We start from the raw sequence: 19618 nt of genomic DNA on the forward strand, positions 1-19618 counted from the left end.
TTGTTCTCAGTTGTCCTCCTCTTTAGCCTTTCACTTTCCTCTCTGTTAAACAGGGGGAAGCAGGTAAGCCCCATGGGCCCGAAAATTGCAGGGTGTGAATCGAGGTTCTACATGTGAAGAGACAGAAGCAGGCAGTCACAACAGGTCTAATTGTTGCCAGCGTAGGAGTCAACGGGGTAGAGAGAGAGAGAGAGAGAGAGAGCGAGAGACAAAGAGAGAGAGAGACAAAGAGAGAGAGAGAAAGAGATGCTGTCCTCTTGACTCGAGCAGCTTCCTCTCTCCAGGGAGGAGGGAGAAGTGTCAGCTGAGATGCTGAGAGTTCATCTCTCCTGCCACCTGTACAGTAATTGTCCTCTATTCTGTCACTTGGATTACACCAGGCAAGGGCATGCAAATGAGGAGCTGAAAATTGGCAGCCTAAAAGTCAAGAGCGGGAAAACATCAAAGTTTGGCAAGGTATGTGGTATAATTCCCATAATGAAAAGCAACAGCAGAAATTGAACTGAAATAAGCTTTTTCTTGAAAAAAGAAAAGTGAAGTTTGAGAGTTAGTTAAGGCAAATACCATACTACAGCCTTTGTGTATATTTACCTGATAGTGCATCAGAGTGTTGAGTCTCTTCCAGTCATTTTCTATCTTGGTGGTGATGTCTTCGTCCTGCAACACCACACGAGCCATTCGCCCCTGGCGCCACTCTGAGGACACAGACACATTCTAAATTATACACAGCTGCCTTTGCAAACTTTCCCACAAAGAATGTTGTTTGTCTTGGTTTTCCTGTGGAGAGGTTTGGTGTCACGTTTTAAACATGAACAACTTGAAAACACCACGTGTTCAAGACGCACATCTGCTTTGAATGAACATGCGGGTAATACTGTGGCGTGTGGGCTCCATTCAGCGCCTTCAGGACCAGTTACCTTGCGAGGCAATTGTGAAGTGTGCTAAAATAAACCTACGTTCTCACCTCACACAAAACAAACTCTTTAAAACACTTCTCTTTCAAACCTCATTCACCTTTCAGTCGGTGGAACGTCAGACTACATGAGTCCCAAAGAGAGCTCTCTTCACACATTACCCAGATGAGTCGATATCAGCAGCCGGCGTTCTTGAACGGCTCCCGGCAAGCGCTTTCCTCTCACAGACTTGGATTGACACGCATCTTAATTAAACATTACACAAAAAACGATTTCAAGTTGTATATGCAGGCAGCCTGCACGCCTTAATTGGTGCTTGTGTCGTGGAAATGGCGCGCTATTAGGCCCGTCAGGGTCAGAAAGAAGAGAAGAGTGGAGCAGAGAAGAGAGGATGAAAATGCTATCTATGAGAAAATCAGCTCCTTTCAAAAGGAGAAAATTGGAAGCAGGGGGGGAAACAGGTGGAGGCTATAAGCAGCACTGGTGGAGGGCAGTGGCTGACGCCTCGTTGCGGGTTAATGAAATGAAGCTTAGCGGAAGTTCAGACAGGAAGACTCTCTTCACACTCCCTTTTTATTCATAATATCTCCCTGTGATTACTCTATCAGCTGATTTTTTCAGAAAACTAACCAGATTCTGCACAGTTTCCTTAAGCCAATCGCATCGTTGCTGTCAAACTTTAAAAAAAATGTTCTACTCTCTGCTGCTGTCACTTGTCATTGCAACCCTCCTCCAACCCAGCATCACAGTCATGCTCCTCATTCATCATCGGATTGCAGCAGCTCCCTTCATCACCAGTGTCTGGACTCCAGGGAGATTATGCCTCATCTGACCTCAGCATCACTACTCCTCTATTATACAACTCCAGGATGGAGCCCAATCGCCAAAGACTTTGCACTATTCATTTCTTATGCATGTGTAATAAATGATTGTTCATTCTAATGAAGTCTCTCCTGATTGAAATGACAATGAGGGTGTTGACGTGGAAGTGGACAGCCATTGTGGCTCTCATGCTGGGAGTGATCATTGATTTTCTCCACTGTTGACTGGGTTTTATTACTTTGCGCCTCTGCCAGGTGACCACATGACATCTCTGCCTGGCACAACATCCTCTCGAAACTGTCTTACTAGGGAGGCACCAACACCGATATGAGGCCGAGACTGGCTCAAATAGCTGGATCGGGTATCTGTGACAATGGGGCCGATCTATTCAATTCTATGTTTACATACTATATAGATTATAAACTGGAATTTAAATTCCTGTTTAAGTTTTGACCAATTGGTTGCTGAATGAAAAGGTTTATTAGAGCAATATTGTGGCGTGATGGCCGGCGTGCTGATTTGCCACAAAGCGGGAGGGGTCCTTTTGTTCTCTCCACCCATGTGAAGTGAGAGAAAATGAGAGGGACAGGGAAATGAGAGGCAAGGAACAGACAGGCGAGGATGGAAGCGGCAGACTGCATGGGAGTGGAGCCCGGCGTGAGACTGGGCGAGCCCATCTGTCAGCTCTTACCTGGTCGGACAGCCACGTCACAGACGCAATAGCACACAAACATACAGACATGCACACTTCTCTATCTCGATCTGCTGTGTCTTATTGGCACTAGCAGGCAGCAGAAGCAGCCAGACGGAGGGCTGCAGCGCACACTGTCAGTCAGCTTGATAGAAGACCTGGCAGCAGCTAACTGAGGCTGGCTGGCTGGGCTGCTGGAACACAGCTTTTATCACACTAATGCACTGATAATCTGTACACATGGCTAGGTTTTCTCCCACTGATACATTAATCTGTGGGTGTGAAGGACTTTAAACCTGCCAACTGCATCTGTGAGCATCTGAATTGTTCATGTGTGTGTGTGTGTGTGTGTGTGTGTGTGTGTGAGGGTGGTTGCAAGTGTGCGTGTTTCATACCGAGATCCATGTCGACGGCACGTGGACGCTGAGAATAGGGCATGTTCTTGTAAACCGCGTCCAGTATCTTCTCCTTCACTTGGGTGATGGTGTCACAGTTGAGCACCTTAACCGGGATCTCTGGACTGTTCTCATTGTCTGGGTTCACACAGTTCAGGGTCTGGATTGTACAAATGGGGAGAAGGGGAGCGAGAATAAGACAGAAGGAAATGAGTGAGCACAGGAAGATGTGTCCCGCTACGGGGCGGACTTGGGTCCAGCTTGAGGCTTCGCCCTCATTAGAGTCTCGTTGGAGCATGGCAGGAGCTTTGAGAAACCATTTCCGCTCTCACTGGCATCTCAAAATCTAATTTCACACCTTCGGCGGGACACCAATTTCCAGCTCTGCCAGGGTATTAGCACGTAATGAGCTAAATTCCCAGTCAGAGCAATCAGAACATTGTCATGTCACATGCTGGCTGCGTGAGTTTTTTGTGTGTGTGTGTGTGTGTGTGTAGAGGAGGCTGTTTGGTGTGTTCCAATCTCCACAGCCAGCTACACTGATGTTGGACCAACACTGGAGCCTGTGGGATCATTAGTTAATTTTCTTCTCATACAGCGAGGAAGAAACCCAACACAGCAGAAACAGCTATGCTATCTTGAAAATGATTTGTGCATGTTATTAGAGCAAGAAAGTTTGTGCTTTTGTGTACGCGTGTGTATTCCACACAGTCAAGAGCTGCCTGTACTGTACAGTATTAGCGGTAGTCTTATGGCTCTGCCTGTGTGTTTGTGCATATCTGTGAGCCTCGCGGAGTGTGACGTACCAAGGTTTTGTACTCGATCTGCTGGCGGATGAGCTTGTCTTCACTAAGGGAGTAGCGGGCCTCTCCAGTGATGGCGTCGATGGGCCCCTTTTCCATCTGCTGCTTGATGGCGCAGTACAGCATGAACAGAGGCTCCCCAGCACACTCCTGCGAACACACCGACAGACACAACCCACAGATTCACACATGAGAGAACATCACAGCATAAACACACAAAAAACTCCCTAGACCGAAAACACCTAACACGAAAACACGTAAATATCTGATCGCGTGCAATCACACTTTTAATTTAGAAAATTAATAAGACACCCAGGATAGCTTTATATTTGTACGTGTCATCACATACAAACACACACTACATGTGTTGCTGCTTGGTGTACCGACCTTGAGAAATTTGTGGAGGAGGAAGGCGAACCAGTTTGTAAGCATCTTCTCTGCAACCGACTCCGTTCTGAAATCACAAATATACATATATATTTTTTTTTAAACGAGAAAAGCAAAATTGAACTCCATTCTTTCTCTTGATATTCCAAAAGCTTTAGATAATACTAGAGTTGCATAATTCATGAGGTTATGTGCAAGACTTCAGGGAGGTTATCTTGGCATCCTGGGTGGGTGCATCCTGGCGTTTGGTCGTGTTTGTGCAACTCCGTGGTCACAGTGAGTGAGCAGAACAGAGGCGAGCAGAGAGAGAGGGCATCTGTGTGTGCTTGGACATGTTAAAAAGAGTGTGTGATTGAGTATGCCTGGATGTGAGCGCGAGATGTGTGTGTGTCTGTGTGTGTGTGTGTGTGCGTGTGTATTCACGTGTGGTTGAACACAGCGGGACATCAGCAGCTGCGACAAGCCTCAGCTGTTGAGAGAGACGAGTGCTGTCACAGCCAGGTAACGCCTGATCACAGCCAAAACGATCTCCTCTCTTCCCCTCTCATGTCCCCTCTCTTCTACCTCCCCTACCTCGCCTCCCTTCCCAGTCAATCACACACGGAGCTACAGCTTGCTGCTGGGCTTGATTGGGCATGAAAACACACAAGTGTGCAATGACCTCTCGACTGTTTCTACCGCAGAGCACATGAGAGGACTGTGTGTGTGTGTGTGTGTGTGTGTGTGTGTGTGTGTGTGTGTGTGTGTGTGTGTGTACCTCGTTTTTGATTCCTGCTCATATCTTTTTTATCTGAATGCCAGACAAACACCCCCCCCCCCCCCCCCACCCTCCTCTGCCTCATTAGCACCATCATGGAACACTAGAGAAACAGAGGTTGAATTTAAAAAGAAAAAAAAAAATGAGGCAGAACACCAAACAGCCAGGTGGGAATGGTTCACTAGCATGAAGCACAGATGAAAGGGTTAGTTCTGTGCAGCTCGTGTGTACAAGCATCTGAGGTGAATAGCAACAACAAGCTCATGTTTTAAAAAACGCTTCTGCCTGCTCGTTTGCGTTCCTCGTTTGACACCAATAACCAAACTGCTTTGGATTGGAAATTAATTTGACCAGCCCGCTTTTGGTCCACACACCATCATCACTGTCAATACTAGCGGCTAGCTCTAACAAAGCTGCTACCGTCTACGCTGGACAGTCAGTCAGAGTTGGGGGTAAACTGAGAGAAAAGTCAGTCTATATAATAACGTCATACTAAATGATGCTCGATATTCATGTTTTACTTTAATTTGAATGGCCAAAATCATTTATATTTAATAGTTATTAACAACATTTTGCAATAAGCTTTAGGGTCCCCCCTGCGTTTTTAGAAAGCTTAAGTGCTGTGCAGCTGTTGGGGTACATCATTTTCTAACCTTGCCTTGTAAAATCATATTCTGTAAATCGCAGATCAAGAACACCAAATATTGTTTTGTCCGTGAGTTTATCAGTGCTTAACATCCAGCATTAGTGAACAACCAGTTCCTACCTGGCATTCTAACAGAATGGCTGTTGGATGATTCGCTCTCATCCGCAACATCATATACTGCTTTCGCAGGACGTGAACATGGTATCAAGAAATTACAGCAACCTCGTGCATTGGCCTGTCCGGATGCTGTCCAAGTTGTTTTTACACAGTGTAAAAAAACGCACCGCAATGGCTGAAAAAACACTGACTTTTGAAACGCAAACTTGAACTGAGCTTGAGCAGCTACAGCAACTACAAAGTCAACAACAAGGAGCTAATTCATGAGAACTGCAAGGGGAGAAAGAGGGAGTGTGGAGGTGTATGGATGACCATAAGCAGGTTACTATTATTTATAATGCTGGACAGTGAGGATACATTTCATACAGAGGACGAGAGAGGATCTACCGATGCACATTCACCCAGGGGAGGTTCCCATATATATATATATATATATATATATATATATATATATATATATATATAGTTAAGATGCCATGTTAAAGTGCCACATAAATTACTGAGTGTGACAGCACTTGATTGTCACCTGGCTGCAAATATCCCTCCAGTTGTACATGTGTTACCAATTCCAATGGCAATGTATTAAAAAAATAAATAAAAAATGACCTTAATGTAACAGGAAATCACTGCGATTACTCTGGTGTATATGATGAAGGGCCTTACAGCGCAATGTGCTGAACTGGGGATTAGCAGGAATCGAAGCAGCCCGGTATTAAGGCAGGCTGGAAGGCTTTTTCGGCTCCTCAGAGCTAAATAGTGCCAGGGATGATTATACCTATTCAGGTTCTGAATGGACCGAAAGAGAAATTATGACTATTATGAAGATAATTGCGTGAAGTCGTGTTCGAGGGCTATAAGCAAGAGTCTGGAACCGAAACGGTCCCTGAAGGATTGTCTGAGTCAGAGGAGGTTACAACAGCTACGATTTGAGTCACTGAGACAAGAGAAAGTGTCAGTCATTCTTCCTGTCTCATTAAATTGTGATAGAGTGAGACTTCTTCTCTTTCTCTTTCACTTGCAAATACAGAAGTCTCCTACAGTAGCAGGACAGTGGAGCAGAGGTTACATTTTGTTTTGAATGACGTGCGGCAAGAGTTGTGATGTTGTCTCCCATGCCAGGAGGCTATTCCTCTGAGAATGTGACGAGCGGCCGGTCTACTGGCAGCTCGTCGAGAGGATGGCGAGCTGGGTGACAGCCTATTTGAAATGCGATGTGCCAGCGGGGAGGGGGGGGGGGGGGGGGGGGGAAGATGTAGATATTAGTTCCCTCAGTTTCAGCTACAGGATGAGACAGTAAACATTGCTGAGGAGCTGCAGAAGAAGCGCATGCTCTTGTGCGTGTGTGAGTGTGTGTGTGTGTGTGTGTGTGTGTGTGTGACGGGTCGGCATCCTCTTTGGTGGCACAAACACAAGGTCTGTGCTTTTCCCCTCTTTGTCATTCTGACATATACAAACACACAGGTGGGAGTATACATGGATAGATAAAGATTTACACATACGGAATTCACAAACTGAACATTGTCAATGCGGCGCAACAAAAAAGAATTCATTCATTCGAAAACACAAGGGGCTACTACAAGTGCCTGAGGATGTGTTTTCACGCTGAATAAACCTAACTATACTGTGGATCTTTTTCTTTATCTTTTTTTGGACAATACCCCAAATCCCTCTGTAATTGCCCTCCTTCTTTTATGAGAATTCACCTCCCTTCCCCATGCTTACCATGCGCCCCTCCCAGCTTGTATGAGACTTGAGTGTGTTAGAAGTTAATGGAACCTATTAAGCATTTTAATAAGCTCAGCAAGTCCCGAAGAAGGAAGTCAAATAAAGGCTTTTTTTTTGTGGGGGGGCTGTGCTGACTCCCCCTTAATATCTCTCCTTTTCAATGTCGGACGGGGGAGAGGCACTTTGTTCTCCTCCTCCTCCTCCTTTCCTTCTTGTCCTCCTCCTCATCTGCCTCCACTTCCTTCTATCTATTAATTGAGTTTCATTAATGAACATCAGGATTTCATTATCCCACATAGTGTTTAAGAGGGGCCTCACATCCCCCCTCCCATTTCTGGTCTCCTAATGGCAGCTCGGGTGGAGGAGGGGTGGGTGGGATGGGGCTTTATTAGCAGGCTTTGGAATGTCTTTCAATGAAACTAATGCCAAACACAATACTCCCACTCTTAATAACTCCGTACTCTATTGCTCTGCATGGGCGGAAATCTCATTACAAAAATGCTGAGGAGAAAAATAATACAAGATTGAAAAGTCTCAAGGTGATAGAGGCAATGTTCTGTGATTCCATTAAAAGAACATTATAAAGAAGAGAAGGAAACTGGGTAAAGAGAGTGGCTTTGGCAAAACTTGAATGTTGAAGATGGAGGAAGAAGATGGAGAGAATAGAGAATAGAGCTGGAAAAAAAGAAGTGGCTTACTATTAAAGAATGTGCTGGTGTGGTGGGGGTCATCATGCACCAGAGCAGTTTCAGTAATAATGGACGGGATGAAAGAGAGACTGTGAAATGACAACAGACACGAGGAAGGTTGGAATGAGCAATGGGGAGGTAGGGCACCGAGAGAACATATTTCACCAATGTAGCGGAATACAATCCAACACCATGAGGTGCCGCATCAGTTCCACTTAGCTCTCCGGAGATTGAGAAAATCAAACACAGTGTCAAAGCTTAGATGTTGCTTTCAAAAAGCTTTTAGGAGAACGTGAGTGTCTGCGAGCTAAAAACGTATCCCTATCAAGACAAAGAAAGAGGAAGGCGTCACAAATTGTTAAATACCAAAGAGACGAGAGTTTCTTTTGAGAAACACGCCTCAGAAGAGCACGAGTGCACCCTTCACACGAACTTAACTGACTGGGGATATTACATCTCTGCTGCAAAAAGGCAAGATACTGTAAATGCCAGAATTTGTTTTCACTGGGCTGGTAGGATGGATGGTGAAATGGGATCTGGCACTTAAAGATGAGCATAATAGGAAAAAGAGTATGTGCCACAGACCAACTTCAACATAACATATTACAGACTCCTCTCTGCCATTAAAAAACATCAAGCCGACCGTTATACTCAGCCAATGGCATGAGCCAAGGTCTGCTGCATTTGTTGTAGTCTCAGTAACTATTATGCGGTTAACTACTTCCATCCTGCTTAATATGCCAAGAGGCTTTTCACACGCATTCATTTTCGATTTCTTAATTTCTGAAAAGGGGGACAGACCCGGTTCGTTTCATTCAGCTCTGGCGGCCACGTTGCAGAGGGAGAGCGGCGCAGCTGCACCCCCGTGGAGGCTGCTAATATTTCCGCCAAAGATACAAACAAATCTCAGTCAGATAAATGATCAATGAGTCAGACTGGACTAAAATGTTCGACTAAACAACCCCTCTGCCCCTGCACTCTGTCTGCTACTGGGGGATGGAGAGGGAGGATGGCGGGTTAACACTTCAGCCCATTCAAGAAATTTCATAAAGCCTGGGAAATGCATATACAGTATAAGTATATATATATATATATATGACATACTGTAAGCATATTAGGTGCAACTAAGTCAAATCTACTGTCAGAATATGTATCTGATCTTCAAGACACTTAAGATAAGTGAAGAAGAGGGATGCTATTTTTACCAGCCATTTTATTCAATCTACCATTAGCCCTGCAAACTAGATGAGAGAGCCACGTTCCTCATTACTTTTTTATTACAAATCTCAAATGATTATAGCCATATCTATAGTTAGGACTCTATATTAGGCTAAGAGTGTAGCAACTGCAGACTGATATAAGTCAATCTAATATCGCCATTCCCAATAAAGTTAGTTCAATCAGTACATCTTCCAACTGTAGGCACTAATATATTAAAACAATATCATCAGGAGATAACCTGCCCATGTGAGAGAAGTGTGGGAGGAGTACAGATAAGGGGCATGTTGGAGGCATACAGAGATGGTGAGAGGCAGGCAGAGACGCAGTGTTACTGCTAATCAGAGGACAAGTTTACATGCAGCATCTTCAACGGGCTGGCTAAGAAAATTGGAAAAACACTCTGTGGAAAGCATTCAGATCCCCCATTTAATTTGCTGAATTATATGTTCATTAGTTGTTGAACTGTAATTCTGTCATCAGTTGTAACAGTCCTCCTCTGCTCTAGCTCTTCTACATTCTCAACTCTTCCCCTCATGTTTTCCTCTCGTCTTCGCTCTTGTCCTCCGCTTTCCCTTTGTGCTGTGGCTAGTGATGGCATCCTACTCCATCTTCTCACCGCACTGAACGGAGCTAAATAATTAAGGGCGCCTTGCTTCGCTGGAGAAACCACATTGCACCACGCTGCTGCTCTGCCATAGCTTCCCTCCGCACCGTGTGCACATACGGGACCTACATTCTCTTCCACACGTATACATTATACAGCACGTATACTCAAAACCCTACGTACTGTAAAGCTTTCAAGATACACTGTTACCAGATTGCAGTCAGCCCTTGTATCAAAATACCTGTCAATCAATTTGAGAATGACAGCATGTTTGAATCCCATTGCAATCTAAATGTATACAAAAGATAAAGAAGGGATTTTGTCTTTAAAGGAAAAAGTCTGGTAATATTCTAGACATCTATTCCCATAAAGTACCAGAAAAAAGCCAAACACAACAATTCATTTATCTTACTAACATGCATTGCCCGTGTAGCCAAAACCTAATATTCAGTTGCTTGTTCAATAGAAATCTATAGTTGACCCCAAATCACACAAATAACCTACACTAACATGGGCAGAGTTTAGCGTCAACACCCACATTCACCTCCCTGCTGCCGTAAATAGTCACAAGAAAATCGAATCTGTGGCTAAAAGAATACATTTGCTCTTGTTTGAGTAACGCTTGCTAAAAAGTACAGCGCCCTGCTGTTTTATGAATTTATTTAGTCTATTTTTTTTTATGAAAGTATTTTTTCATGAGCTGTTTTAAAGTATTTACATCTTTAGAAAGAACAAATGTGTTTGGGGCCACAGACATATAGAATATTGCAAGTTTTATCTTTCAATAAACAACCTTTTGGATCCAAACTACACAATACATTAAACTACTGCAGGTCACTGAGGGATCATGTGGATAACATGCTAACACACCATGACAGATGGAACTATTTTTGTATCTTCGTCTGTAATACTTGTGAGAGCATGGTTTTCTCTTAAAAGGTCCGACATGCTAGCTTGTGGACCCTCTAGAGACAAGCATTCAATGACAGCTGAGCAGCAAAAAGAAGCTAAGTTCTTTGACACGACTCAACCCACTGTAATATAAATGAAAACAGGGAGAGGGTTGGGTGACCTCAAGGCTCTTCCTGTATGTTGCCGCTCTCCTATAGCAATGTGAACTCGGCCCAGCAGGGACTGTAAGATTACTAATAATTAATTTAGAACAACATTCACAGTGACCCCTACTTTAACTAACAGGTCTGGAAGGGCATCCGGCATAAAAATCTGATTTCCAAACCGGATTACCCACTTCAGAGAAATAGAAGATCCGCTGTCGCAACCCCATAACGGGAACAACTGAAAGAGGAAAAGGGCTGACGGAAAAGATAAACGCAAAATTGCAACAAATCAGAGGGCAACAGCCTCTCTCCATGACCTGCGCAAACACAATTACTGCTTCGAGACATGCTTAATTTGACTGTGATCGCAGCCACCTGTGTGTGTGTGTGTGTGTGTGTACATGTGTGTACAATCAGCACGCCGGCTTGACTGTCGGCTTTTCTCTAAAAAGCCAACGAGGAAGACAACAACAGCAAAGAGCCATGTCAAATCGATAATCCCTTAAATTCTTCAGAAAAGATGGGGAGTGAAATGTAAAAACGATGGGACATTTAGCCTCCAGGCTGCAACGGCAGGACCCGAGGATTAGATACCACTGTGTTCCTAATGAGAGAGGAGAGTGAAAACTTAAAAGTGAAGTCATGTGAAATTCACAGCTTAATCCAGGTCCATTTGATGCTGCGTCGCTTCAGTCTACTTCTCTGTCTTTTCAACCTCATTCTCTCATTGCTTCTGTGCGTGGCCTTTTCCGCCGAGCAGATTATTTACTCTGACTACTAATGGGGCTTTTTTTTTTCAAATAAAGACGCTAAGGGAACATTAACATGAGAACGAAGGTGTTGTTTGTAAGTACAGCGGCTGCCTGCTCTCTTTGTCTCTGCTTATTAGTCATGCAAACATAATGAAAATCATGTCCAGAGCAGTCAAGCTTTCAGAGAGACTATTCACGGAACTGTGCCTCAAACATTCTGTACCTTCTGAGCTGACTATTGTCAGTCCTTTAACCCGTTCTATGCCTACAGAGCCACCAAAGCAGCCGAGGACACTTGGACAAGGACTTGGCAGGTGTTTAAAGTTTCAGCACATCACCCTAAATCCCCTGGAAAAAAATGTACACTGGAGACGAGGAGAGGAAAAAAAAAGAAGAAAGTTACATCGAAGCGTTTCTGAATGTTTTATAAGGACCCCGAGTCTGGAGGATAAGGGAGACTGACATTGGCATTGAGAGAGAGCAGGGGAGGGACAGAGCGAATCGAGACGTTTCTCATGATGCGAAGAGTGCTTGGTGTTTATCTCAGTATACTGTAGATGTACTGTTAGCACTCATTACGAGCCTTATTCTGTGAAGCGTCGACAAAGGAACACAGGGGAAAATCAGAATGCATCCACCCACAGGAAAAAAATGGGAAGAACATACAGCTCCGAATGAATCCCCATCCATCTGTCTATATGCATCAACATCCTCCTACAGCCTTGCGCTTCTTTACATGTTTTTTGAATTAGGACTGCAAAACTATCCTCTGAGAACACGATCACATATTTACCGATATTCAGTGATACAATATGTTCTCATTCTTCCTGACTGGAATTAATCAAATCAAACAACTGAAAGAGCATACGGTGTTATTGAGGATTATGGGATTCCTCTGAATATGATAATGTTGTTTGTTTGTATTAATTTATGTTAATTCACTTCTCGTTCTACTTTTTAATCATCAAAAGTCAAAACAGGAACATTAATGTCAATCAAATTCGTCACTAAAAAACAAGTTTTCTTTGTCAACTGCAGTAAAAAGCTTTTTGGTTGATAACATTTGGAATTGTCGATGGTTTACACTGCCCTTGGGGTGGAGGAACACTTTTTTAGGGAAGGCTGTGAAAAAAAAAGGCCCGGAGCCTTCTATACCAACCGCTATAACGAGAAAACGACAAAATCAACCTGTATCGGCTTATTTTGGCTCATCAAATATCATCAATACGATATTCTGCCAATCTAATCAGTCACTCAAAACCAACATGCTCTCCGAACCGTGAGTTGCGTGATCCCTATGCGACGGGACATCATCGCGGTGCTGCGTTACCTGCGCAGCAGCAGTTTGGGGTGGTTCTTGCTCTCCAGGTTGCGGTCGATGAGGTCCGACAGCAGGTGTTTAAGGACGTCGGTGGCGTACTCCAGTCGCCCCTGCAGGGCCGTCATGATAAGCGAGGCCACGTTGCCACGGTCCCTCATGGAGAACGAGCGCTGCATTTCTAGTGTTCGGATGAAGGTGAGCAGGAACACCTTGTTGTTGATGAGCTGTCCGAACAGCTTCAGGGCCTTCTCCACATTCAGCTGGCCATTCCCTGACACCTGGACAGGAAAGGGAGGGAGAATAATGCTTGTTAGTGCTAATAAGATTCCACTAATTTGAATAATACATGTCCAGTAATAACTTGAACAGCAATGAACTGAATGTGTTTTGAAAAGGATTGTTGCTCTTCAACTTTCATCTTTGACCTTGTCTCACAGAAAATAAAAGATTATTTTTCAAAAGGCACCAAAACTCTCACTCATGTTTCACCCAAGGCAGACAGAAGTTCCCACTCATGCTGAGTAACTGAGAAGATCTTAATCAATTATTGACCCGAGTCTGTTAAAAAGCATTGTACACCGAGTTAGCTGCCATTTCACTTTCAAGTCAAATGTCAAATAACTTGCCTGAGTAACACCAACCCGAAGTGACAAAACTCACTTTCTTTGTTTGAGTGCACGTTACTGGTTTTCAAAAAGGTTTGAGAATCGAAATTGGATCCTTTTGAAAAAAATAAATAAAAGAAACTTGTCACAAGCCTGTGCTGCTCACTGAACCTCACTGTAGTAAGAAGTGACACTATGACCTCTACCCCACAAGGCTAGTCTGATCTGAACCACCATCCATCTACCTAAACATGCAACTTCTTCCCGGTAAACCAATACCACCCTGCATCACACACAATCAACAAATCAAATGGTGGACCTCTATCAGGATGAATCTTTTTATCCTCTGGACTGTGTTCCACATAAAATAAACTCATTTCCCAGCACCCCTCTGGCCTTATGAAGAGGAGCGAAAAAGTGTTAACCAGCCAGTTTTTCCTCCCAATGGAGAACCCCACAGTCCTGCTTGAGGATAGGGAATTATTCAGTTCATTACCCCTCACACTGCAGCCACTGGTGGATGAAATAGCCATGTGCTGGGACCCTGTTTTCCATGAGGGAGCTTGCATGTAAGATGTATATATATATATATGTGTGCTGCTGTGTGTACGTTTGTGAGACCAGAGGGTAGAAAGGATAAGTGGCACACTGGTATCCTTTTCCCCTCAAGCACTTTTCCCGCTTATGGAGCTTACCCTGCAGAGAGAGCGGTGAGGGCAGACACAATCTTTTCCTCTCTCCATATCTCTCTTTTCACCTCAGTTTGACTTTCTCTTGCCCTTTCTTCATGCATTTGCTGCCTAAGTTGTCTCAGTCATCTTCTTTCTAATATCTCTCTTTCTTGCCCTCCGTCTTTCTCCCGTTACCTCCAGTTCTCTGAGGACAGGATGATCCTCTATGCCGGGGAAGAGGACCCTCATGGCGTATGTCCTGTAGTCCAGATGGGGGATACCAGCTCTGTCCAGGTCACTGGTCAGCTCATTGATGTCTGTCTGCAGCTCTGCAAAGGCTGGGAGAGAAGGGAGGCAAGAAAAGAGAGACGAGTTGGAGGAAATACTTGAGGCATCCAGCATGAGAATAAAACTGTTCTTTAATCCCCAGGGAAGAAATACGTGAATCCTTCTCATATTCAAAGTGTTTACTGCCGTTATCACGAAGCTGACAGTTAAAGCCCAAGATAGTCTTCATGTCAGAGAAACTCAATATTTCACATCTCTCCCTTAAAAAACACAGACCTCACTCTCACTCTCTCTCTCAAACACGCGCTTCCCTTTCTCACTCGATTTGATCTACCAGCCAGTAAATTGGCTGTAGCTAAGGCCCCAAAGTGTGTGTGTCATCTCAGTGTGAGGCTGCAGGTGAGCACTAGTTAATTGGCTCCATCCTGACTGACTCCTGTTCAGGCCCACGGCTCTGTTGCTCTGCTTCGCCGCCCTTGGGGAGGCTCCCTGTCTGCAGCCTATCACAGGAGCAGCAGCAGTCCCCTACGCCGCCATCTCCAACCAGTCTTAGCCCTTACCTCCTGGCCCCCTGGCCCCCTGCGGCTCCTGGGTTTACACACCAACACATGGGCTTACAGGCACACATGGAGTGTGTATACTCATAAGGAGGAACCCAGGTACCCATCTAAATCCACCCTGCAGGGGCATTACACCCCGGGTCACTGCTAATGGTTAAAAACATTAATCTTTCCTTTCCCAAGGCTGCCTGTGTGTGACTGATTCCCCCTGTTTGCCTGTCTGTCTATCAGTCTGGACCATCCTTGAAGTTTGCTGCAATAGGATGTTTCTTTTTTTCACTGCATAATAACATTGGGGGAGCCGATGGTGGCTGGAGGGGATATATAATGTGCGGCTGATGAAATACCCTAAACACTCTCAAACATAACAATTCACACACCTCGGTTTTGTCATCTCAGGCCGTGGATGCGCTTGTCTTTTCAATGCGACTTTTTGTGATCGGATGCGTCAGATCAAAACTCAGCTGTCACATATGTGTGTCCACACTTTGACCCGGTCAAAGGATTGGCTTTAAAACAGTAGATTGTCACATTGCAAGGATTGTGCACACATGCTGTGCACATCTCACTGAGGTCTAAAGTCAATGCGAGTCAGGACACCTCGGCACGTTGCATGGCTGATCGTATCCCAAAGTGTGCAAGATCCAATCTTGTAGCATAAAAACTTGACAGTTAATGTGTTTTGGGATGATCGGATGACAAAAGATGCATTCAAAAGACAAGTGTAACCACGGCCTCAGTGATTGGCTATAATGACCCCGTTGATGACATCAGGGGCAAATCAGCAGTGTTTATTTGAACGCATTCATATAAAACTGAATGCTGCGACATATAGAGCGCTCTTTGTGAACTGCTACTTGGAGTGATGGCTCGGGGTCAACCTGAAGTTATCTGTGTTCCACCCAGTGCAGCGACTTGAAAAGTCAAAAGGTCAGATGGACAACTGTGCCCTCTCTTTACCCTGAGCCACGGGCGAGGAGTGTGTATCAAAGCACCTGCGTGTTCAAAACCGCCGCAATGTCATTGTCGCTTAACGACATTCATTGGTCATATTTTAGGGGACCAAAACACGCGCATACAAACACATAGACACACACACATTGCATTCAAAGATAAATGTGGAATTACCCCCTTCCGGTTAAGCCTGATGTGGCTCTCGCTGGGTGGCGGTTGGGGTAACTCTAATGAGAAACACTCTATTCATGTGTCAGTTTGTGTGCGAATCTGTATCCAGCATGCAAACTAGAAAGAAGTAAGAACTGGAAGGACTCACTACAAGACGAGACGGGTTGCATGCAGGGTTAACTCACTTAAAATAAGTGTTGTGATATATAACCAGGATGATTCACTGACCCAGATTTGGAGAAATGTCCAATGCATTATTTAACACACAGGCCACCAGTCATTTACTTTCTGTACTATAGGCACAAATTATGCCCGTTATGTGATTACAGTCTGCACAAGTAAAATGCATTCATCAGCCCCATTCAGCTAAACGAGTGATGGAGCAGCCTCTAAAATTACTGGCTGCAAGTGGAGCAAAGCAGACCCATAATCGCCCTCCACAATCTAAAGTCTAACAGTAGGTTGTTACACAGTGCTGCACGACGGCTGACTCTTATACTATTCTAAATAATTACCTTCTTTGCACTCTAGGGCAACTCGTGACTCCAGGTTGTCCATTTGCATCTGCAAGCGCTTCAGGGTGAGGTCATTTTCGCGCGACTTTCGCTTGTAGGCGATGAGGACGAGGATGACGATGATGAGGAGGAGGCCTCCGCCGGCAGCAATGCTGACGATGGCCGGAAGGGTCAGCAGGCTGTCAGACATGATGTGGACTGAACCAGGAGAGACGTGGAGACCACCTACCTGAACCTGCGAAGAGAAACACAAATACATAATGGACATGCACATGGCGATTAATCTTAAATGAGTGTAGTTTAGAAGATCCTTAAAACAAAACCCACAGAGGAGGACGCATCGTGTTAAAAATGATCTGATCACTAGTCTTAAAATCGACATAACTGATACACAGCAATGTATGAGTCAAGTCTCAGAAATCCTGCAAAAACATAGGTAAATATTGGCAGCTGAAATTGATACCGAGTGCAAACACATGTGGCCACCTACATGCTGACGTTGAGAGGGAAATAGTCTGGGGCTTGCACTCAATAAGCGAATAGACAACTCAAATAATTGCCATGGATTCTGACAGAACCTTTTGACAGCTAGAGCACACTCATGCTGGTCTCCCTTTGACCTCTTTTCTTCAGTTGAATGAACAATGATGAGAGCGCGAATAATGAAGTTTAGAGGCCAGCTATTATGGGGAAGAAACCGCAAATTCGGGGATTGACGGAAATAAGTGGAAGAGGAAGTTATGAAATAGACACCAACAAACACACGGCCCATTTTCCATACTGACCATGACTTTGTATTGTCCGGTGAGGTTGGGCGGCTCGCAGAGCAGCTGGCTCTCAGACACAGTGACAGAGCAGGGAGTCTCTCCGATCAGCACAGTGTAGTTAAGCTTCGCCCCTCCTGATGCTGGGGGGACCAGGTTTCTGCCCTGTGGGCACACGGAGATGGCCAGAGGGGTGTGAAATTGGGAGAGGAACACACAAACACATGTTGGGAATGAAGACAATTCAAAAAACCCACAAAGCCAATATATCCCCTTAAAACACTGTAAATAACATCCCTTGGTTTGGGCACAGCTGCGGCCAAATTTGACTCCATACTGAGATCAAACAAGGTGATATATTTCACAATGGCGGCAAGTGGGGACAGCTGGCAATCATGAAAAAAATGAAGTATATTCCTCCATCAATTCAGAGACAAGGCTTCTTACAACCTTTATAATAAGAAAAAGAATCACATAAATTGCATATATTTAGCTGATATCCAGAGAAAGTAAGAAAGATTGAACAAGAAAAGGTGTCTGTGTTTTGCCCAGACACACTGTCATTGTGGACATAATCTACGAAATGAACATCATTTTGTATTGAAGAACAAGCGATTGTGACCATAAACTCATGTTTAGAGTGTTTACTGAATAAATTAAGTGAGAAGTAGGCTCATAGTTGACCTTGATAGCCAGTAGAAAGCATGCAAGTTTAAGGCACATTGGCTTCCCTTTTCACAACCAGAGGTTGCCGCGTGGGTTGAGCCAGTAAACGATCTGTAGATTTAAATACTAATCAGTGGTTCCTGTACCTTGAGAATGATGGGTGAGCCTGGTTTTTGCTCCAGGACTCCATTTGTGCTGAGAGGCTCAAAGTAAGGGTTTGGGTAGTAGAGGAGGTTGGTGTTGTTGTAGACCAGCAGCGCCTGGACGTTGTTGAAGATGAACCCAAACTCGTCTGCGTGCTTTACTGTGTCCAAACCTGGACTGTACTCTGCCATCAGGGAGGGAGCGAAGCAGCTCATACTGGTGGTGTTCAATACTTTACACACCTAGGGAGAATGAATAAAGAGAGGAAAAAAAATCCTCTTTTTGAGATGGTACTGGGCATATGTTGCACTCAAACAGTCTACACATGCTAAGATAGCCTGAACACCCTGAAATGAAACAAGAAATGAGATTCAGTCATCCAGGATACATTTAGACAGTTCGGTACAGCCAAGATGTTTGGTTTTCTTTTTCTCTGGCTACGAAATAAAAAAAACACCAAGATTTGAGCTGAGCCATTGTAAAGCCTTCCGTTTGTTTGAACCTGATCTTAACTGAAACACATTGGTATCAGCACTAACCCTGCAGGGAGCTCAGCAACCTAATAATTGGCATATAAAATCCCCAAAAGATTTATTGTCTGTTAAATTAAATCCATCTTTACTGGAGAGGAAGCCTCCGTAAAATCGGAAATAAACTACTACTGCTACTGCTTCACTGGAGGACAACAAGCACAAAGGATGGAGGCATTGCTCCTTTGTCTCCTCGGGTAGAGGTTGAGGTATGGCTCTTTTATTACTTCTCTCCAGTTTTCCCAGATGAGAGACCTGTCTTCCATCCATCCTCCCCAGCTCAGCTCTAGAGGGAAGGGGAGAGAGGATTGATTGCTGCACAACACTCTGTTCAGAGAGGTTTTTTTTATCTTCTTTCACTCCCTCCCAGCTCTCTCTCTCTCTGGGGAAGAAACTTAATTAGAGGTAAATATCATCAAAGCTGGTGAATACTAGCGAGTACCATGCCTCCTACCTGTTGTCTGCTGCTATGGAGCAATCCAGGGAGATCAATGCAAACTGATGCCGTGTGGGCTACACCTGATTGTATTTTTGCCAGCATGGTGCAAGGCCAGTTGAGAGAGTGGGAGTGTTGAGGTGAAAGGAGGGACTGGTCTCCTTACTTACTTTGCTCTTGGATATAGACTTTAGAGTGTTTGTGTGTTTTCAATATGCACAGCATCCCATTAAAAGGTGAAAATAAATTCAAGAACTTGGGTACACTGTGTGCATACATACATCACATGTGTATGACTTCAGGCTGCAACTAATGATTATTTGAATTAATCATTATTATGATTTTCTCAATTAATCCATTACTTGTTTGGCCAATTAAATATCAGGAAACATTGAAAATGTTAAGCCACTAA

The 19618-nt window shown here is 44.4% G+C and overlaps 1 protein-coding gene across 1 annotated transcript in view; it reads right to left on the reverse strand.

The window, feature by feature from the left end:
• Positions 1-19618, reverse strand: part of plxna2 (plexin A2) — a gene marked incomplete at both ends in the record, with an annotated part of 147991 nt that overhangs the window by 13595 nt on the left and 114778 nt on the right. The window contains 9 exons of the mRNA XM_079175089.1: positions 592-695; positions 2823-2982; positions 3629-3775; positions 4013-4079; positions 12912-13180; positions 14374-14516; positions 16667-16901; positions 17452-17595; positions 18243-18482. Coding sequence (XP_079031215.1) covers positions 592-695; positions 2823-2982; positions 3629-3775; positions 4013-4079; positions 12912-13180; positions 14374-14516; positions 16667-16901; positions 17452-17595; positions 18243-18482 — 1509 coding nt within the window. The remainder of the gene's footprint in view (positions 1-591; positions 696-2822; positions 2983-3628; positions 3776-4012; positions 4080-12911; positions 13181-14373; positions 14517-16666; positions 16902-17451; positions 17596-18242; positions 18483-19618) is intronic.

Source organism: Pholis gunnellus, assembly GCF_910591455.1.
Source record: "Pholis gunnellus genome assembly, chromosome: 2".
In the NCBI taxonomy this organism is placed as follows: domain Eukaryota; kingdom Metazoa; phylum Chordata; class Actinopteri; order Perciformes; family Pholidae; genus Pholis; species Pholis gunnellus.